Source organism: Crocodylus porosus, unplaced genomic scaffold (assembly GCF_001723895.1).
Source record: "Crocodylus porosus isolate Cpor-Errol unplaced genomic scaffold, CroPor_comp1, whole genome shotgun sequence".
Classification (NCBI taxonomy): Eukaryota; Metazoa; Chordata; order Crocodylia; family Crocodylidae; genus Crocodylus; species Crocodylus porosus.
Window position 1 is genome coordinate 28,060,871 of NW_017728911.1, and position 21,592 is coordinate 28,082,462.

A 21,592-nucleotide genomic window follows, 5' to 3' on the forward strand; every position below is an offset into this window, starting at 1 on the left:
TGACAAGTAGTAAAGAGGCCTGTACCCACACAACACAGTGCACGTGAGGGCAATGAGCAACAGGCAATGCAAGCCCAGATTTCACTGTCCATAACAAGTTACGTAGCCGAGCTGATGGCCAAGCAGACGCTCAAGGGAATTGACTGAATTGGTCTGCAAGTTGGGGCCTTGGCTCTACACCTTCCCCCAGAACCGGGTGTAGGGCAGGATGGTCCTGTCATACTGGGAGGGTGGGTGCATGGGCATACATGGCAATGAGCTGTATGCTAGTGTGTATATTTGTGGCTGTGCTTGTCCTAGTGAAAGCTGAGGGCAGCACAGGCACAGGAGCCCCATGGCTGTGTTGCCACCAGGATGCCAGGCCTAGAGTTTCTTCCTGGCAGGGCTGGGCTCTCCTGGCATGTGATGTGTGCCAGAGGGGGAGTGAAGGACAGTGTTGTACCCAGGCAAAAAATGGGAACAAGGAATTGTCAGGAGAGTGCATAAGGACAGACACAGAGCAATGCTGTGTTCCTCCTGCTTATGCACACTCTTTTATGCTATCCCATGAGACTATAGGCAGTCGTGCCTGGCAGCCGTGCATGCCTGAGATCTCTGCAGGAGGATGTTCGCAGGCACCGCTTTCTGGCTCCCGACCCTCTCCACACTTACACTCTTGCTGAACTTCTCTGAGGTGGATAATGCCACTGGGTTAATGGGGCTCCTGGGAGTTAACTTGAGCATATGCAACAAGCAGCAGGGCCACAAATCCCAGGAGGCTGGTTCTGAGGCCTTGCTGCAGCAGGCACTGAGTCAGCATCCGCTTTGGGACGTGCCCCTGTGTCCGTGAGGACACCCCATGATGTGCAGGGAGGGTCTCCTGCCCTGCACCTTCCTGCAGCCTGTCATCGTAATGCACCCATCTTCTTAGGGCTGTTTGTAGATCAGGTTGTGCCAGGCGATAGTGATGCCAAGCTATAGGACATTACGGTGCCGAAAAGCAGCATGGGTGAAAGGGCCCTCCTGACCACAGAAAAATAAAAATGCACAAATGAGCAAAAAGGCGCTGAAGGGAGGACAAAAACAGCAGCTACAAAACTCAGACAAGTGTAAAAAGTAAGAAGTTCTGAGCAAGACAGAGACAGTAAGGGTGGGAGCGTCACCCGCACCAAGGCAACAAGGGGAGCTGAACATCTGGGCAGAGAGAGGTGAGGAGGTAAGCAGGACAGACACAGGGGCAAGACAGATGTTGCGGGCAGATGCAGGGGCTGGCAGGCCTGTGCCTCAGAGACCTCCGCGAGCATGAAGGACATTACTCACAAACTCGTTTGTGATCGTTTAGGTGATCAGAAACTGGTTTAAACCTATAATAGAAGTTCAGTGCACAGAAACCAGTTTCAAAATGGCTTCAAACTGGTTTGAGACAAGTAGTATCAGACTGAACTGAAATGGGTCAAATCCGTTCATGCAACATCTGTCCCAGGGGCCAAGCTTGCTTAAGCTTGTGTCACCATGCGTCACCCAGGTCCACCACTGACAAACTTTTCTGTGCCTTTGCCAACCAAGCGCGTAACCCTGTGGCCTTGTCTGCACATCTCTGCCCAAAGGAACATGGGGGACAAAAATAAGATAATAATAATTAAAAAAGACAAAAAACCCGGAGTTTCGCGACCGCGGCAGGACTCGAACCTGCAATCTTCTGATCCGAAGTCAGACGCCTTATCCATTAGGCCACGCGGCCACTCTCCCGACAACTTGTCGTGGCTGCCTTACAAAGCTGACGTGAAGCACAACTGACGAACCCACTTGCGCCGGAAGGGGAGCGGGGGGTGGAGACAACAGGCCGGAAGCTCTGAAGAAGGCGGCGGGGTGCCTGCTCCTTTTACTACTCGGCTCTGCCGTGGCGGCTCGAGTAGGCGCCCCGGGGGGGCGGCCGTGGTACAGGCCGGGGCGGCGGCGGTTGAAGCGCTGCCGGGCTCGGGGGCGGGGCCTGGGGCTGCCCTCCACGGGGCTCGCCGCCCAGCTCTGCAGGGGCCCCCCTGGGGCCCGCCGGCGTCGCCATGAGGTTCCTGCCCCGGGCTGCGGCCTTTGCCCCCTGGCGTCGCCGAGCCTGGCGCAGGTGGGCCTCGGGCTCATGCACCAGCCGCCCGCTGCCGGAGGTTGAGGAGACAGCGCCATCGTCAACGTCAACGTCAGCGTCAACATCAACACCGTCGCCATCAACGCCGGCGAGGGAGCATGAGGACGGGCAGCGGCGCATGAACCCCCTGCACATCCAGATGCTGTCGCGGGCCCTGCACGAGCAGCTGTTCCCGGGCGCGCGGGTGGAGTACGCGGAGGCCGGCGTGCAGCGCAGCGAGCAGCACCTGCGGCGGCACGGCCTGTGGGGCCAGGCCACGTCCACGCTGCCCGACGTGGCGCTGCGCCTGCCCGCGCTGCAGGGCGACAACTTGGACCAGCACTTCCGCCACCTGGCGCAGAAGCAGAGCCTGCCCTACCTGGAGGCCGCCGAGCAGCTGCTGCAGTGCGTGCTGCCCCCCCAGCCTGCCGCCTGGGCCTGGCAGGCCGGCTGGACGCAGTACGGGCCCGACGGGCAGACGGAAACGGTGGACTATCCCGGGGAGCGCGCCTTGGTGTTTGACGTGGAGGTGTGCGTGGCCGACGGGTCCTGCCCCACTCTGGCCGTGGCTGTTTCTCCTACAGCCTGGTGAGATGGAGCGATGGGCAGAGGCAGGATGAGCCCGACTGCAGTGGAGGTGGCTGGGAGGGTGGCACAGCTGCCCCATCCCTCTGCACTAAATATTTCACGCTGGCTCAGTAGGGAGTGAGTGGCTTCCAGGTGTTGCTGTACTTAGGGGAAGGCCACTGCTAAAGGCCACAGGCCTAGCTAGTTCAGGGAGGGAGCTCCGTTGTGGTCGCACAGCCTTGGAGATGACAGACAAAGCAAGGAGCGCGGTAGGCAGCCTTACCTGCTTCCTGACAACGTGCTCAGGAGAGGCGTATTCTGAAGGAAGGCAGATATTGGTTGTAGCCGTGTTGGCCTAAAGGCGGACACAACTCTTGGAGTAGAGGCGATATCTTTTATTAGACCAACCAAGCAGTAGCAAAAAAAATTTCTTTCTTTGCAAGCTTTTGGACCCAAACACCCTTTTTCAGGCAAAGGAGAATGCAAAGATGGTAAAGTTTCTCCCAGGAAGACAGAGGAACTTGATTTCCTAGTTTAGTCTTTCCTTGGTTCCTCTGCCAGGGACAACAGGGGGATCCTTCTCCCAGCTGGGCATCCTGCATTGATGAGGGAATGACCGTTCTGATGAAGTGAGCTCCAGCTAGGGAAAGTTTGTGCTATATAGGTCTCTAATTTAATTAGTCTATAAGGTGCAAACCTACCCTGCCTTCCTCTTGATGAGGGAAAGCAGAGGTACCACCTTTTAAAATGCAGAGGGGTCCACAAGGCCAAGTAGATCCGGGGCCCACTGTGCAGGGCTCCTAGAGCACTCGTATTCCAGCTGGAACAGCTCATGGGAGAATATGCTTCTATCCCAGGTACTCCTGGTGCAGTAAGCGGCTGCTGGAGGAACGTTACACCTGGTCCAACCAACTGACGCTGGCTGACCTCATCCCACTGGAGACGGCCGCAGACACTAACTGTGCTGCCAAACGGGACTGGCTGGAGAGACTGGTGGTGGGTCACAATGTTGCTTTTGATCGGGCGCACATAAAAGAGCAGTACTTGATCCAGGTAGGTCCTTTCTTGGTTTTGATCTGTGTCTTCTGCTCCTGCTCTCCTTGCCTGTGTGCCATGCTTTGAGTGCCTGGATTAACTGTGTGCAATGACTTACCTTGGTAAAAAGAAAATATATTTATGTTAACTTGCTCAGGAAGTGAAAGCTTGTTCCCCAGCTAAATAACCCTTTGCATGTGTGCTTACCTGAGCTACCTCTGCAGTGGAAGTTGTATATAAATGAAACGGGCCTTTGCATATGCAATTGCATTCACCTTATTTTGAAGTTCATTGCCTCGGTTTGCTCACAGAATGGGAGTCAAAGCACTTCTCCTCACCCCCTGCCTCAAGGGAGCTATTCTGAGTTTTGCGAATTGCTTTGGGATTGCAGCTGGAAAGCACTCTGTCTGTACAGGGTTTCCCAAAGGCCAGTGCTAGGTTCCTTGCTGCTGTTCATTCTGTCTCCCAGAAAAGGAAAGCACAATTGTTATGTTTGGCTTTAAGCAAGCCCCATAGGGCTCAGAGGACAAGTAGCACAGAATGAAAAATTTAGGGTACAGGGCAAAAATAACTTGAGTGAAGGTAGGGCTTTCGCTAGCACCTTGTTTCAGCAAATACAAGCCTGGATCTGTTGACACCAAATTCTAGCAGCTGACAAAAGGAGCAGGCACCTCAACTGCTGTTAGTTATATAGGTCTCCGGTCTGTCCAGCTGGTTTTTAAGAGCAGTTGTACGCGTGAGTCTGTTTCAGTGCTAGCAGATGCTGTGAGCAGGAAGGAGAGCTTGAAAGTCAAATCCCAGTCTGTTGCCTTTTTCATGTAAACACTCCTTGCTCCAATGACAGGCTATTCCCCCTGCTGGCTCCTCTCTGGTCCTGAGAGGTCAGTCAGTGATGCATATCCAGGTGCGTCAGCCCCCAGATGCCTAGCCTTTAACCCGCTGTGTTTCAGGGCTCTCGAATGCGGTTCCTGGACACCATGAGCATGCACATGGCCATCTCTGGACTGACAGGATTCCAGCGCAGCCTCTGGATGGCTGCGAAATATGGCAAGAGGAAAGGATTGCAGCAGGTCAAGCAGCACATGAAGAAAACCTATAAGCAAGCCAAAGGGTCTGCAGTGAGTAGGAGGTTCAGAATGTGTGCGCACCACTGCCTCGTGCCATAGGCCCGGACTGCCGGCCACCTCCATTTAGAGTTTAGAAGCATCCACCTTCATGCCTCCCTGAGGTGCCTTGATCTGGCCTCTCTGAAAGGAATAGGTCCAGCTGTTCTGTGCAAAGGGAGGGAGAGGAATCTGTAACATTCCCTCTTGTGCTGTTCCAGGAGAACAGCAAAGTACTTAACCGCTCCTAGCGACTCCCAGATGAAATGGGCTCTAGTTTACTAATCAAAAGTGGAGTTTTTTCCTTGCCTGCCATCCCTACACCCTGAACCCAAGCCGGGCTCCATTTTTTCTGACATAATGCTTTGGCTGGTCACTCATCCTTTGCCTCCCTTCAGTTGATGCCCTTTCTCTGTCACATCAGACATAAGCTACTTGCCACAAGACCCTACTAATCGAGTCCTGCCCTACCTGTCCTGTTCCATTCATTATGCTAACTCTCCACTCTTATCAGCTTGTGATGCTGGTCTCAATGACAAACAAATCCTTTTGTTCTCTCTCTTCTGTTGCCCGTTTTCTAATCAGAATGGGACCTGATTTTTACAGGTGAGAACAGTTAGATGGACAGCATATGTGAATCATTCAAAGCCTGTTCTTTTCCTGTTGGCATATTTTCTCCCAGGGTATCTCCTGGGACTGGATAGACATCAGCAGCATTAACAACCTGGCAGATGTGCATGACCTGTATGTTGGGGGCAAGCCACTGGAGAAGGAGGCCCGTGAGCTGTTTGTAAAAGGGACTATGAGCGACATCAGAAATAACTTCCAGGTAAGGGCCAGAAACTTCTAGGAAAGAGGAGCTGGGCCAAGGGATTCCTTTAACTTAACAGACAAGTCTCAGTTGGCGTGATATTTTCTAGCTGTAAAAGCCTGATTTCCATGTCTTGTAAGGGTGGTTGGAGCTATACAAAGCATTCCCAATCACAGGTAGGGAGAGAGAGAGAGCACCTGGAGCCAACATCTAGTTTCCTTAGGCACCATGTCTGTATTTCTGATCAGAACAGCTGCAGTTGGATCCTTATCGTTGGAAAGGGGGTGTAGTTCTCTCTGTCTGCACATGTTTACAACATAGCCATTGGTTGGGTAAGATTCAGTTGTCCTACATGAGGATGCATCCAATTCCTTTCCTAGAGATTAGACCCCAGAGTAAGTTCTTGTAAGGCTGGCGTAGACTGTGGTACTGAGATGTTTAGCAATAGGCTTTTGACAGTCATAGCTCAAACAATGGCACTCCAGCCTCAGTGAGGATTTCCTCTTGGCACTGCCAATTCATTGCTCTGTGGTTTACTTGCTGTGTAATCTCCTTGAGTGCTGCCTGTTTGTCCCCTGAAGGAGCTGATGACATATTGTGCCCTTGATGTCCAAGCCACTCATGAAGTGTTCCAGGAGCAGCTGCCCCTTTTCATGGAGAGGTGAGGAGTTTGGCCCCAGCCTCAGCAAAACTTAAATACATCTGTTGGTGAGAGCCACTGTAGTCTGGATGAATGCAGGAGAGTTGGGCAAGTTTTTGTTGTCTTGTCCTGGCAGGCTTGATCTCCTGCAGGGAACTCACATTCTGGGTTGGCCAAAAGTGTTTGAGAACTTTGTGTTGAGGAAGGCTGCAGTGGCAGACTTCTGTCAAGTCTATGGAGCAGCACTGATTGCAGTTGCTGTGGGGACTCTGATTCCTTTCCCCTGTCTAGGAGAAAATAGGAATCGTCATTCCATGCTCTGGTAAGGAGAGAAGCTTTTAATGAGAGGGATCCGTCAGTGAAGCTTCCGTGCTTGGGATTGAAGGGTCTTTTGTTTGCAAAATGGACCTCCTCCTGCCTGCCATACATACAGATTCGTATTTGGGCCCATGGTAATTGAGGCTAAGCGGGACAAGAGTCAAAGGGAATGCTGGTTTGGGAGCTCCTACATAGAATGCTGGGTTAACCCTACAAACTTTTATCCTCCTCTTTGGCATAGCCCAGTCCTTACAGGTCATATGCTATCTGTATAACACCATGCCTTTGTGCTCTAGATGCCCACATCCTGTGACGTTTGCAGGGATGCTGGAAATGGGTGTTGCTTACTTGCCTGTCAATCAAAACTGGGAGAGATACCTGGAAGAGGCTCAGGGCACCTATGAAGAGCTGCAGAAGGAGATGAAGAAATCGCTGATGAATTTGGCCAATGACGCCTGTGAGCTGCTATATAATGAGAGGTACTAGTGGGGACAAAGAAGGGGCCTTGCAAAGAAGGGTCCTTGATTTTTATCACTTGGTGATGGAAAAAGAAAGCAAAATGATCTCATCTGGTCAGCTAAGGAGCTTAACTAGCACTAGAATGGTAGTAATGGGTCTAGATTGTGGATGGGATGCAGGGCAGATGTGCTTCTGTATTAGTAAGGACTGATATGCTGAAGACCTCAATCCAGGTCCCAGCAGACAAGTGCCCACATCTTGGACATTATCCTTAGAATTAGTATTGATTCTCTGATGGCTTCAGTCCAACTCCTAAGAGGCAGGCACCCACACTTGAATGTTTTCTCTGGAATTGGCACTGATTGTCTTTATTAGAAGCCTCAAGAGGCTAAGCAGGCAATAGAAAGTGCTTTGCAAGGCTGCATGGAGGGGTGATGGCACATGCACTAGGGGTGGGGTTGAGAGGAAAAAGCTAGCATTGCTGCTCTCAGCTGCCTCCTTCAAACCCACAAGTGAACAGGGAAGATGGGAAGCAGTGCTGGAGTTTAGGCTGGTAGGATTTCCCTAGCATGTGGGGTTGAGCAAAATGTTGTACGGTTGTCAAACCCGGAAGGCACAACGATGGTATGTCCCACAGGTATAAGGATGACCCTTGGCTCTGGGATTTGGAGTGGGATGTCCAGGAATTTAAGGAGAAGAAGCCGTTAAAGAAAAACAAAGATGCAAAAAGCAAGGCAGCTGAAGTGGTGGCAAACCCATCTGCGCCTGAATGGCAAGAAGGTAGCATCCTTGGTGTGATGGGGTGGGCTCGGGGGCAATCTGATGCCAACTAGTATGATGCTCTAACAAGGTTCCAGGAGATTCATGCAGACGAGAGACTGATTGGTAAGTAATACTGAAACAAGGGGAAGAAGTTCAGCCTTCCAGGAGAAGCTTATTCATGTAACTTACTACCATAAAGACATGTAGGAGCAGTTCTTGTCTTGTAAGGCTGCGTTTGCCACTGGGGTAGCTTGCATGAGTGCAGAGAATATTTCTTGCTAAGATTTACTTTTCCTGCAAGAACAGACCCTGGTCCCCCCAGTGAAGAGGAGGAGCTAGGAGTCCCTGAGAGCCAGGTGTGCCTGGAGCGTCTGAAAGAGACCGTCACATTGCTGCCCAAGAGAACCCAGCACCTGCCAGGCCACCCCAGGTGAGTCATGCAAAAGGAGAGTTGCATAGCTCAACATGTAGCCGAGGTATCACTTTGTGAATGTAATTGCTGAACTCTGGAAATTCCACTTGGGCGCCTCTTCCAAGGGCCACCGTTTTTCACCTCATTCCTGGGTATTAGAACTGTTGAAAACTAGCAGAGAAACTGAAGTGGACAGCAAGATTGGGCCCAGCTCAGCCCTTAGCAGATGGGAGTTCACTTCTGTGAATTGCCACTAAAAACTAGGAAAGCATTTGCCAGCTCTTTGCTCAGGTAAGCCTGTAGGGACATTACATTGCTCCCCTATTTCTAGTGAAGACAAATGCTTCCTTTCTGTGGTCCTTCTGTACCTGTTTCCTGGGAGCTCAGTATGCATGTTCCACATTCAAAGGGAACCTGCCTTGTGATGCTGGCAGCTGCTTTGAGAGGTTCCCTTCACAGAAACACTTTAGTGTCAGAAGAGGATTGGCAATTCCTCTACCCTGCACATTTTGCAGGCTTCACTACAGCCTTATGTCCCTCTGCTTCTCCACAGATAACTGTGTAAAGAGGGAATGGAGAACTCCTTCTCCTGCAATGCAGCTTGCAGAACTGTGCTAGGCCAGAAGAGAGGGCTTGGGCTGGAGCACTTAGAAGTGTTAGCAGTGAAGGGTAGTCATTGTTACTACAGCATTAACTAAATGGGAGGAAGTCAGGTGGGAAACTGCTCTTGGAAGTTTGCTGCCCTCTCCAGTTTTGTGGTCTTTGATCTCCAGATGGTACCGTAAGCTGTGCCCACGGCTGGAGAGTCCACACTGGGTGCCCGGTCCCAGTCTCATCACTCTTCAAATGAGAGTGACACCTAAGCTCATGAGACTAACCTGGGATGGCTTCCCGTTGCATTACTCGGAGAAGTATGGCTGGGGCTACCTCGTGCCAGGCAGAAAGGACAATTTCCCAGGGGATACCCCAGAGATCGAAGCGCCACTATGTCCCCACAGGTAAGAGAGAAGGGCTGTGCTGTTTGGGGAGATGGCAGAAAGTCACTGCACTCAGAAGGCTGGGAGAGACTCCTGTAGTGTTTTTTGGCTTCAGTGGATAACCTCTAAAACTTCAGGGGCACGGCGGCTGGGGGGAGGAAAAGGTCATGAATTGAATCCAGAGCCCTAGATATTTGAACTGCTTTGTCACTTAAACAAGACACTAACATTAGGGAATTTAAAAAAATAAAATCAAATCTATTTTACTTTGAAAAGAAGTTGTGCTTTTCACCTGCCTCTGTCTGAGAAGCAGCTTGTGGCTGAAGACCAGATTCAGCAAAGTGCTGTGTGATAGCATAGCCTTTGTGTTCATGTGCTTACCTGGACAGACTTGAGGCATCTAGGAGTTCTCTACCCTAGGATGTTGCCTCTGGTGGTGGTGGTGATATCAGATACTTGATACGAAATCTGCCTCCCATCCAGTCATCACAGGCTCCCAGTTGGCACTTATCCTTCCTCCATCATCTCTGTCTAGGGTCATCGAGGACTTATACAAGGAGCACTGTAAGGAGAGGGGAAAGGAGCAACCCCTCTTGTTGGCTCCTTCCCTTGAAGAGGAGTACATGTTAACAGACAAAAGCACAGTGTGGCAGAAGGTAAAGCTGGGCTTGGTAGAAAGGAGGAAGGAAGAATGCAGAGGCCCTGATGAAGGGAGAAAATCTGCCTGCTCCCATCAGGAGGAAGGACCCAGCCAACTTTGACTCCTTGCTCCAATGCACAAACACCTTCAAACAAGCAAATCTTGCACCTGAGCTAGGGAAAGGCCTGGGTGGCTGTTTCTTGACTGTTGGACAGTACAACCCTTTGTCCTGATTTTTTTTTCCCTACGTCTAGGTGCCTCGGTTAGCCCTCTCTTTGACCTAAAAATCTAGCCAGGATACTACCCTCCCTGGAGATCTGTTGATGCCAAATCTTAGTAGCCTCTGACTTGGCATTCTGGAGTATCCAGTAATCAAGGGTTAGGGACCTAGAAATCCTAGCAGGGCAGTCCCAGATAAGGGGAGAGTTTACTCTGGGGGGGAAAAGTGAGTCCTGGTAGCCCAGAATATTGTCAGAAAAGAGCCTGTGGATTCTAAATGTGTCAAGTAGTCACTAAGCCCCTATATCCTGCATAGCCGTCCCCTTGCCTGGTTAATATTTTTTTATATATATGGAGAACAGCATGTAAAGTGAAGTCAAAGCAGCTGGCCCAGAGATCTTGGGGACAGTAGAAATGCTCTCACTTCTACCTTGCTAGTTCAAATCCAGCTCAAATCGGGGGGAATGAGTTACTGTTCTCTAATGGCACTGCAACAAGGACTTATTAGGCTTAATCCAGTTCCCAAAGGATGCGTCTCCTTGGCCTCCTTGTTGGCAATCTCAGCAGAGAGGCCAGTGAGTGGTAGTCATGGATCCTGACTTGCCTGTTGCCTTGCAGAACTCTGAGTTGGTGCTGAGCCAGCAAGGTTTCCTTCTGCTCTGCACTGTACCGAGAATAAAGACAGGCTCTGATGTCCTTAGATATCCCTCAGGTGCCAGCACAGTGTCCACTGTAAAACAAGGGAGGCTATAGAGCTGTGGGATCTAAAATGTGCAGGAAAACAGCAGCTTCACAACATGGAAAGCTTCTGGAAAAGCTGTCCTGGCAGCCTCTGATTTGGCAGAGAATCCAAAGCACTCTGGTTTCTCATCAGTGGGGGTGGGGGAAGAAGGGCTCCTCACCCACATTGATGATCCATGTGTTTGTGAGGATGGAGTGGGGAAGCTAATGGGCTGAAATGGTATAACTGCTCCAATTTCTCTCCCACCTTCACTGCCAGGTGGAGGAGCTGAGCCGACTGGAGACTGAGACATCCACTGATGTGGAAGCTGAAGCAGGCAACAGCCCCACAAAAGTACGCAAGATTTTCACTGTGGGAAAGGTCAGCTAATTGGGCCTCATTGCACCAAGCCTGAGCTGGCCATGGTGCCACTGAGCAAAGTGGAGCCCAGAATCATGCCTGGAAGAGGAGAAGTGGCTCCTTCCTTCTCAGGGTGCAACACTTAGGGGGAGGGGGGGCAGGGGGTGCCCTGTGGCTGTGTCTCCTGTAGTGCACAGAGGCTCAGGCTCCTGTCCCCAGCACTTGTGCAGCAAGGTGACCCTTCCATCGCTCGGTGCTTCCTCCACCCCTGAGGCTCGTTTGCCTTCTGCCTCCAACTACAGGAGGTGCCTCATGCCAGAGGTACATGTGACGACATTGCTGATTTGGAGGTGGAGATGGAGCCTGTAGCCAGCCAGGTTTGCTACCACCATGGCAATGGCCCTTACGACGACGTCAACATCCCTGGCTGCTGGTTCTTCAAGCTGCCTCACAAGGTGAGTGTGGAGCTCGTGGGGGGGCCCTTTCATGTGTGATGCTGAGTCCTCCCTGGAGTTGTCCTGAGCATGGAATTTCCAAGGCTCGAGTCTGGTGCCAGAGCATCAGAATCGTGCCCCTAAGGGGCCATTCTTCCCAATGGGGAAAAATGGTGTGGAGCCATGCTGTGGAACCCGCTGGCCAGCTTGCTTGTGGAAGGCACATGGGCTGTAGGTACTTACCATCTGACAGTCCATGTACTGCTGCCTCTGTACCCCTTCACCAGCTGCCTGGTCCAACTAGACTTGTCTCCTGGCTTTCTCTCAGGCTCCTGGCAGCTTCCCATCTGCCCAGTGCACTTGCTTTCCTCCTTCAGCTTGTGGTTCTTTTAAAGTAGCCTGCTTGAGTCCCTGTCTTGCTGTTTGGGTCACAGCTGCTGTCACAGGCATGACTTCAAGCAGTGGGGAGGGGTAGGGGTATACCCAGGACTCCCCTGATATTTACTATGCCCTGCCCTGAGATAAGCCCAGTTCCTCTGCTTTGCTGTTAAAGGATGGGAATACCAATAATGTGGGAAGCCCCTTTGCCCGGGATTTCTTGCCCAAAATGGAAGATGGCACCCTGCAGGCTGGCATTGGCAGCACCAATGGGACAAGAGCCCTGGAAATTAACAAGATGATCTCGTTTTGGAGGAATGCCCACAAGCGCATCAGGTGAGGGAGTACATGGCTCACTCTTCAGCTCCAGTTCAGCCTTTCTCCAAGGGCAACGCTGAGCTGCTGGTGATACAGGACTTGTGTTGAGAAACTGCAAAAAAGCGCCACTGTCTGCTGGCAGTTAGGTGGGGAGGAATCCTTAGGTGCCACTTCCCTCCTTCACAGTGAGAAGCAGCAGCTGGTGGGGATGGGCTGTGTGCAGGGGACAGTGCCAAAGAGTATCAGAGCCCTTCAGAAAGTTTTGCTTTTCCCCCTTGCAGCCAGAGGACAGTCTTCAGGTAGTCAGAAGTGCCAGAAACCTGCTTCACTTATCATTTTATGTCCCTGGCCATAAAGATCCAGGCTTCTGCCAGCTGGACACATGCTCAGCCCTTGGGCAGCTTCAGGGGACATGCACTTAGGAGGTGGGGGAGAGCCCAGCTCTTGCAGTGATGATCCAAATCACAGCGCCTTTTGAGGGGTGTCCTGCCCTGGCTGCTGTGGCCATGCTTGTGCTCTGCACAGCCCATCTGGTCGGGGTCCTAATCGCGTGCTTCTGTCTCACCAGCTCCCAGATCGTAGTGTGGCTGAAGAAGGGGGAGCTGCCTCGGTCAGTAACCAGGTATGTCAGGAAACACCAGGCAGGTTAACAGCACCTGGACAGTTCCGTGGCTGGGAACTACTAGGCCCTTCCTATGCCAAGTGTTAGGATCCTTCAGGGCAGTGCTGGAGGCAGACACTTCCCTGAGTTCCTCTTCCTGCCCTGGATCTCCACCCCAAACTGCTTTGTCTGTGGAAATAATGTCATGATTGGACTCCGAGCTGAGATGCAAAAGGACTTAGAAAAACAGCCCCTTTGGTGCTGTCCCTTAACCATGGCCGCACAAACTCCTCGTTCTGTCACCTGCTCTCAGTTTGTGAAATGTCTTTTCCCCAGCACTGGGAGAGAAGTGTTAGTTGTCCACCTCCATGCTGTTTGCCTGTGTGCAGGTGCTGACCCTTGGCTTCTGTTCCAGACATCCAGACTACAATGAGGAGGGCAGTTACGGGGCCATTGTGCCGCAGGTGATAACAGCAGGGACCATCACCCGCCGAGCAGTGGAGCCCACCTGGCTGACCGCTAGCAATGCCCGGGTAGGGAACCATGTCCTCATGCCCTGGTCTGTCTGTACAGAGCGCGTGCTTGTAAGGCACTCCCCTCACCTGTGTTGGGGAAGGGGGAGCAGGGTATTCCCAGCTAGTGGCAAGTGGCCTGGATGGGGTATTGGAGTTCGGGCAGTTTTGGTGTGGGGAAGAGTAGTGCAGAAGGGTCTGGTTTGAACGCTGCAGTAGGCAGAGGTCAGGCCTGTAAGCCTTTGCTCCCCTGTCTGATGTGAGTGGGCCTGGTGACGGAGGGCTGGCAGGAAGAAGGTCCAAGAGCTCAAGAACAAAATTAAGACCTCACTGGGAGGGGAAGAACAGGAGCAGTAGAGTTAATGGGGACTTCCTCGGGCCTCTCAGAGAAAGGGACTTAAGAGCAAGGCTGTGTCTGGACCCTTGCCTGGGGCTTCTTTCTGTGGCTGGAATTTATGCACTGGAAAAGCACCAAAGGCTGGACTGAAAGTGGCAGGACTTGGGCACCTAAACACCCTTCAAAGCACGGCCCCAGGATCCTCTCCTTTAAAGCATGCTGATGCCTCGTGGCACATGGGAGGTAGAGCCCACCCAGCTGCAGGAGAGGAGCTGTGCTTGGCAGGGCACAGCCAAGGAGGGGGCTGCAGCAGCATCCATCTGTATCCCATAGGCTGACCGGGTGGGCAGTGAATTGAAAGCCATGGTCCAGACCCCCCCAGGCTACTACCTGGTAGGAGCAGACGTGGACTCCCAGGAGCTCTGGATTGCTGCTATCCTTGGAGAGGCTCAGTTCGCTGGCATGCATGGTGAGGGTGTAACGGCATGGGCTGCATGGAGGGTGCTGGGCTGGGACCTTGCAGTAGTGCAGTGTCCTGTCTGACCATGCTCTGCGGTCTGGCTTTCAGACTCTTTATGGTTTGTATTAACCCTTCCCCTCCTGCACCACAGGCTGCACTGCCTTTGGCTGGATGACTCTGCAAGGGAAGAAGAGCAGTGGCACCGACTTGCACAGCAAGACTGCCTCAACGGTGGGGATCAACCGGGAGCATGCCAAGATCTTCAACTACGGGCGCATCTACGGGGCTGGCCAGCCCTTTGCTGAGCGCCTGCTGATGCAGTTCAATCACCGCCTGACACAGAAGCAGGCAAATGAAAAGGCGCAGCACATGTATGCGGTCACGAAGGGGGTCCGACGGTAAGTGCTGCTTGGGAGGTGGAGGGCTTTTCCTTGGGATTTGTGACAGCAAGTAGTGGGGAACACGAGTAGCTGGCCTGAAACTTGCCATGCTCTTAGAACGATTTTTGTCTCAGCCAAGTTGATCCTCCTGGGTTCGGATAAGAAGGGTCCCCTGGCAGGCTAGCTGCACTGGGGGATAGTGGGTGTCTGTAGAAGATGGATCCCACGTAACCAGGTGAGATCACAGCATGTTGCAGGTTGATGGTGTCTCTCACATAGTCTTGGCCTTGGTGTCTGGGGGCTGGAGCTTGCTTACTGCCAGGCAAGTGTTATTTATTCAAAGTCTCCACACTTGCTTGGTTTTGCCACAACGGATTTTGTGCAGGAGACCCCAGGATTCAATGCTGGCTTTACCTACTGGTTCCTCTGTCCCAGGTTTCACTTGTCTGAGGAAGGAGAGTGGCTGGTAAAGGCACTGGACCTGCAGGTGGAGAGAGATGAGGATGGTTCTGTGTCTGCAAAGGATGTGGGGAGGATCCAGAGAGAAGCTGTAAAGAGGTGAGAGCAAAGCTTGGGTCACAGGGAAGGGAAAAGGGACTGGGGAGCTACCCACTAGTCCTGTGCCAGCCCCATGCTTCTGAGAGCTGGTGATTCGCTGCCCTCTGTACAGGGCTGCAGGGGAAAGAGGCAGCAGGACAGCAGAGGCAGTAAAACATTTTCACTGCTAACTGGTAGAGGCAAGCAAGTCCAGGGGACCTCTGCATGAAATGGATTGAGGGGCAGAGGGGCCTTGTCCTTTTGTGCAAGGAAAGGGCAGAGGCCAGCAGGCTTTGCTCGGATAGTCCCATGAGCCTTGGCAAACACCTTGGCCCTGACCTGCAGCCCTGTTGCTTGTCCAGAGCTGGGCCTCCAGAGAGTGCAGGTGACAGTCCTACCCCAGGCTGTGGTATTCCCTGGAAGTTCAGCTAGGAGCTCCTGTCTTGTCACCCTGCTTACATTGCACACTGAGGGCTGCAAAACAAGAAGACTGGTGTAGCTTTTCCCATAGCTTTTCCTCCCACCCCCAATTGCACCCATGTTCTGACCAGGGAGGAGAGACTTCCCAGAGCCTCACCCCCTCTGACCCCAGCAGCTCTGTGGGGGCTGTGTGAGGTGGTAGATTCTGGGGGAGGGCATGGTGACTCCTGTTCCTCTTCCCCCGCCCCAGGTCACAAAGGAGGAAGTGGAATGTGGTGAGGCAGCGTATATGGGCGAAAGGGACCGAGTCCGAAATGTTCAACAAGCTGGAAAGCATTGCCATGTCCCCAGAGCCACGGACCCCTGTGCTGGGTTGTCGCATCAGCAGAGCCCTGGAGCCAGCAGCTGTCAAGGACGAGGTGAGAGCAGGCATTAGCGGGACACGCGTCTGGCTCGGCTTGGCAGAGCTTACCTTTCGCGTTACTCCATTTTGAACTGTAAGTTGCCCACTGCCCGGCCTGCAGTGTTCTCCAGAACAGCGCTGCAGCTCCCAGCAGACCCTGCTCCCCCTCGCATGCTGGGATTGGAGTCCACCCATGCAGCTAAAGGCCTGCAGTCTGCTCCATCTTCTGCAAGGTGCTTGTGGCCAGAGATCTGGCTGATCACCAGCTGGCAGCAGTTAATATCATCCTGCAGACACCTTGCTGTGTATTCACCCAGGGCAGTGAGGGCCAGCTTTTTTTTGTCAGGCGTGCCTTAAGTTAGGCTCACATCTTCCCCAAGTGCCACACCAATCCCCTTCCCCTGCCAGCTGTGATGTTTTTGCTGCTTTCTGCATGATTTGCTGCTTTGCTGCCCATCCCCCTTGCTCCTCTTGTGCGCCCCATACATGCTGCAGGTTGGCCGCCCCTGACCTAGGGTTTGGAGCAAGCTCCCAGCAATCTTCCCTGTGCCAAACCAGTGCTGAGCATGCTTCTACTGGTTCTGGTGCTTGATGCCAAGCAGGGATGTCCTGGAGTTTTGCTAAAAGATGCTGCTACAGCAAAGAAAAGTTTCAGCCATTTGAAGTCTTCATTCTTCCCTCAATGCTCAGTAACTGTTCTACAGTCCAACTAGTTGAGGCTTCTGTAACCAAGTTATTATTGAGCTGAGTGCTGCATCCTTCCTCTGACCTCATTTTATAGAGGCCAAATCCAATCTTATTTCCTCCCCACTCCAGGCAGCTCTGCAGCAGCAAGGTAGACACCGGTCCAGTTGTGCCTCTGCCTGCACCAGAGACTTAAGTGAAGTCACAGGTGTGGGTATGTTTGAGCCTTGGCAACTCCTGGAGTCTGCAGTAGCTTACCCTGCTTGCAAAGGTGCAGCCTCTTCCTTGAGCAGGAAGATGGCCAGGGCAGTGGTGCTTTCCCAGGTCTTCCTGCAAGTGCTACATGTTTTTAGCCTTCACCTGGAATAGGCACAGGGAAGCTGGTGTTGAATCTCCCTGGAAGAGCACATTTACCAGGGCAGCGTATGCAGAGGGGGCTAAACCCTTAACTACTGACTGTTAACAGGAAGTACAGCCTGCTAAGCCACACTAGCTCTGGAGAGGCCTGCGAGTGGCCCAGATTCCCAAGAATAAGAAAAAATCACTTGCCAGCAGGGAGATGGAGGCAGCAACAACTGCAAAATAGCCTCTTTTGGGGCTGTAGCTTCAGGTGTCTGCTATACTTAAAGGGCCAGTCCCTAGAAAAGCATTCTGGGAATGTGCACCTGTTACAGGGCAGGGCTCATGAGAGAATAGGAAGGAAAGAAATTGCAGCGTTTAGCGGCCTGCTGTTATAGTGGCCTCAAAACTGCCTAGGGCGTGAGTGACAGGGCCTTTCCTGTCTGGGATTGGACGGCAAATCCCTTTCTCTCTGAGGTCATGTTTTGGTGTGAGCGTCTCATTTTTAAACTGGGTTGTATGCCCCCAAATGCTGCCTCAGTTGTGAAGTCCTTCCTGGCATCTGTTCCTGTTTCATGGTGGAGGTGACCCTGCAGGGGCAGGTCCCAGGAGGGCACCCGTGGTAAGGATGAACCCCATGAGCCTCCTATAGCATCTGGTCTGTTTGTTCCCTCCAGTTTATGACCAGCAGAGTGAACTGGGTGGTGCAGAGCTCAGCTGTGGACTACCTCCACCTTCTGCTGGTCTCCATGAAATGGCTCTTTGAGGAGTTCAACATCAATGGGCGCTTCTGCATCAGCATCCACGACGAGGTACGCTACTTGGTTCAGGGGGAAGATCGCTACCGGGCTGCACTGGCCCTGCAGATCACCAACCTTCTGACACGGTAAGACTTCAAGGCTCCTGACATCTCCCACCCTGGCTGTCCCATGCAGGTGGAATGGGAGGGCGTGTGTCCAGGGACCCAGAGCTCACCTGTCACTTATGTCTTGTCCTCAGCACATTTGGTGCTGGGGCTAGACTTGAAGTAGTCAGTCCTGTTTTCTGCCCTGCTGTGGGCTTACACAGCCAGGTAGAGATGAGAATGTGGTGAGGAAACATCTTTCAGGCAGGAGGGTGTCATCTCAAGCAGTCGGCCTCCAGCCTCTCTGCTAAGGGAGCTCAGCGTAGTAGGTTCATGATAGGAACCCCAGAGGCTCCAACAGATCTCGGATGACCATGTTTAGGGTAGGATTTGACCAGGAGCCTGGAAGCTTTACTCTTCCAGCTCTGCAAACTTGTGGGTACCAAGACCCTCTTGCCACCTTCCTGGATACTGCCTCTTAGGTGATTTGCACTGGAGAGCTGTAATGAGCCACATCCATGTGGCTATGCAGCATCTTTTCACAAGCCCCTTCACCAGTGCCCCACAGCACTGTGTTCAACAGGAAACTCCCAAGCAGAGCTTCTCACTCCTGTTTCTAGTCCAATATACCAACGAATAGTCTGCCCACGTGGCACTTGCTGTGGGGGGTTAGTGTCTTGGCACCAATGGCTTTACAGTTGATGGCATAAAGCTTCATGCTGGGAAAATAGGACACTTGCAGTGTATGGGAGGATTAGCTAGAATCAAGTAGCTAGTGTCTATTTTTTTTTTTTTTCTCTGCATACCTTTGGTTGCCCCTCCCTCATCTATTCCAGCAATACTCGGCTAGTGCTACCTGACACTTACCAGGCACTTTACCTCAGCAGCGTTGGACAAATGGGGCAAAATAATAATTAGTACTGACTGACAGAGCCCCTGGTGCTATTTGTGGGCTGGGCTGGGCCCAATTACAGCATCCATGTCTGTAATAACAGGACTTGTAGCTGAGGGCAGGAAAAGATACCAGCCTTAAGGCTCCTACACAGGGCACATTGTCTTTTCAGGCACTGTAGAAACAGGCCTACAGAAAGTGGGAGTAGACAGTCCGCACAAAAAGAAAGCCCCTAGCGCACAGACCTTGGTACTCAGCATGTCCTGGAGGAGCTCCTAGGGCAATCAGCCTGCCTTAATGAGAGTCCCACCCGCTAGGATACTTGAGGATAGAAATCATCTCGTCTGTGTGGAACATGGAATTTGGGGTTAATGAAAGGCCAGCAGATGCGAAAGCACAAAACTGAGCCTCCCTGTAAGCCTGAGACTATCTTACCACAGAGCTGGACCTCGCTCGCAGCATTGGCATGAAGGAGGGGAATGTTTCTTGAGGGGCAAGGATTTAAGTGCAGGGGCTCTTGCTCTTTCAGGTGCATGTTTGCCTACAAACTAGGCTTGCAGGATCTACCTCAGTCCGTCGCCTTCTTCAGCACCGTGGATATTGATCAGTGCTTAAGGAAGGAGGTGACGATGGATTGCAAAACCCCATCGAATCCAAGTGGGATGGAGAAGAGATATGGCATCTCACCAGGTAGGTACCCCATGTAGCCTGCAGCCATGCGCTGGAAGCCACAGGCAGGCAGGTACCCATGGCTGATTACAGAGCACTTGGGTCTGAGCAGCTAGCCCTCAGGCAGCAGGGAAGTGTTTTTCTTTGTGGTGCCTCTTCTAGCTGCACCATTCTGGAGGCCTCTTGGAAAAAGATGCCTTCCAGGCTAGGTGGGGCCATTGTTTATGAACCCAAAGTATGACACTGGCTGTCTGCAGCCTCAGCTCATGTGATGACAGCCACTCCAAGAGCTCTTTAGGCCTTTTGCATTCTCTTCCTCCCATTGACCCTTCTGGCTTAGCACAGTTGTTTAGAAAACTGCAAAGGCTCCAAGCTGAAGCCTTTCTCTTGCCACACTGAGACCCACCAATCCAGGGAAGTAGTAATTACTCTCAGCACTTGTCACAAACACCATCTAATTGGTGCAAATGAGTGTTTGTGTTTAAACAGCCCCTAGGTCAGAGGTAACTGATAATTCTTTCCTGAAACATGACACTGTTCCTAGCACGAAAAGACAAGTAGCATTGTTTGGATGGCTCTGGGACAAGGAGCAGGCAGGGGGAAACATGTATGGTTCAACTATTGTCTGAAACACGCTACACAATTTCCTTTTAATGAATCTTTATTGGGAGAAAAAGCAAAGTGCATTCTTAAGGAAAAGACTTCAGCTGTAGTGGTAAGAAGGGGGATTCTCCCTCTGAACTGAGGAGAGTAAAGTCACCAAGTGCATTTCAGCAAGGTTGGCAGAAATACAACAGAGCAGTGGCCAAGCTAGAGAACTCCAACAGCTGTCTTGGTCTCACCCTTATGTGATCCTAGCAGCTTTACACACAGCTCAGCCTCCCAGCCCAGCACTGAGGGGAAGTTAATTTCCCACTCAAGCAGCTTCTGGGTTCTGTCCTTTACCCCAGGGCAGAGGTCTTGTCCTCTGCTGCAGAATACATTTTAGGGCTTCTGTACTAAATGCTGTAAATGGGGGGGGGCTGTTCTTTTCAAAACATCAAAGCCAAAGCAGAAAAGTGCCTAGGCTGGAAGGAATTAACAACATTCAACTCTCTTGCAGGTGAAGCTCTCGATATATATCAGCTTATTGAAATAACCAAAGGCTCACTGGAGAAAAATAAATGAAACTGGGGACAGATAGTGGAGGCTCCAGCCAACTATCGTATTTGCAGGGAGTACTGATGCTTGTGGTTTTCACAGGGCAGATCTGGCCATGACCCAGGCAACTTGACACGTCCTTTCTGCTCTGCTGTGAAGGAACAAGGCTGGGGAGGGGGCCCTGTAACAGCAGCACAGGTTAAGGGCAGAGACAAGCTTCTGCAGCAATTCCCAGTCTACTGAATGCAGCCTGTTCTAAAATCCACCTTCCTTTGCCTGTGCCTCTGAGAGCCAACACAGCCCCCAGAGGGGTCCTGAGCATAAGTTTAGAGTACCAGAGCAATCTTTGTGCCTACAACAGTCCAGTCAGTGCCAGCTGTGCTAAGTGAGAGTTCCTTGCCCAAGGAGGCCTATTTTTTTCGCCGTCTCTTCTTTTGGGGTTCCTGGTTCTCACAGGCCTGCTCAGCTGTACCAGTCTAAAAGAAGAGTAATAAAGTGAAGAATGGTTTTATTACTTTTGAGAAACCATGTCTGTTTACTGAACTTGAGCTTCTTCCACAACTGATGCAGGACTCCAAACTGGAGTATTCTCACAGACAGCAGGGAACCATACATTTAGGAGCTGCTCTAGTCAGCAATTAGCCCTTCTAGCTGGAGTTTAAGCGGCTTTGTTTCATCTCCTTTGAGTACTACAGCCCTGTTGTGATAAAGTCTCCCAAGAAGGGACCAGTGAAGCCCTACGCCAATGCAGTCAGAGGGGCATAGGTTCCCTTCATGATGATTCAGAAGTACCACATTATTCTGCCTTCAGTACTGGGTGAAAGGGGAGCAGGCCTGGCATGGTCCATACCTGGGCTGAAGCACTAGAGCAGTGGTTGTGAACCAGAGGTACACACAGGCAGGTGGGGACAGAGCACCACCACTGCTTCCCGGGAGCCAGGGTGGGAAAGGTTGCACATGGCAGCCACAGCCACCCTACCAACCCAGTGAGCTTCCCCACCCTGCCCTGGCCCTGCTCCTGGGAAGCAGCATCACTGTTCCCAGCCACGTACTACCCCACCCTGCATTACAGCACTTCTAAGACAGACTAAAAAAGGTTGAAAACCCTTAAGTATCTGGAGG

At 52.0% G+C, this 21,592-nt stretch overlaps 2 protein-coding genes and 1 non-coding gene across 3 annotated transcripts in view; 1 reads left to right on the top strand and 2 right to left on the bottom strand.

Annotated features, from left to right (window-relative positions):
• Nucleotides 1-1,647: 1,647 nt before the first annotated feature.
• TRNAR-UCG lies at nucleotides 1,648-1,720 on the bottom strand. Its single transcript has one exon. It is a non-coding gene; the product is annotated as a tRNA-Arg (tRNA).
• Nucleotides 1,721-2,020: 300 nt separating this feature from the next.
• On the top strand, nucleotides 2,021-20,512 carry POLG (DNA polymerase gamma, catalytic subunit). The gene is made up of 22 exons (XM_019533733.1): nucleotides 2,021-2,686; nucleotides 3,523-3,718; nucleotides 4,651-4,818; nucleotides 5,486-5,632; nucleotides 6,196-6,275; nucleotides 6,869-7,051; nucleotides 7,669-7,811; nucleotides 8,100-8,223; nucleotides 8,979-9,203; nucleotides 9,718-9,838; nucleotides 11,042-11,116; nucleotides 11,425-11,577; nucleotides 12,110-12,270; nucleotides 12,821-12,874; nucleotides 13,269-13,386; nucleotides 14,036-14,171; nucleotides 14,314-14,560; nucleotides 14,978-15,100; nucleotides 15,750-15,918; nucleotides 17,603-17,811; nucleotides 19,191-19,351; nucleotides 20,433-20,512. The coding sequence occupies exons 1-22, from the start codon at nucleotides 2,040-2,042 to the stop codon at nucleotides 20,495-20,497; spliced, it is 3,705 nt and encodes a 1,234-aa protein (XP_019389278.1). The 5' UTR covers nucleotides 2,021-2,039; the 3' UTR covers nucleotides 20,498-20,512.
• Nucleotides 19,974-21,592, bottom strand: part of FANCI (Fanconi anemia complementation group I) — a 46,398-nt gene continuing 44,779 nt past the window's right edge. The window contains exon 36 of the mRNA XM_019533179.1: nucleotides 19,974-20,946. Coding sequence (XP_019388724.1) covers nucleotides 20,881-20,946 — 66 coding nt within the window. The 3' untranslated portion in view covers nucleotides 19,974-20,880. The remainder of the gene's footprint in view (nucleotides 20,947-21,592) is intronic.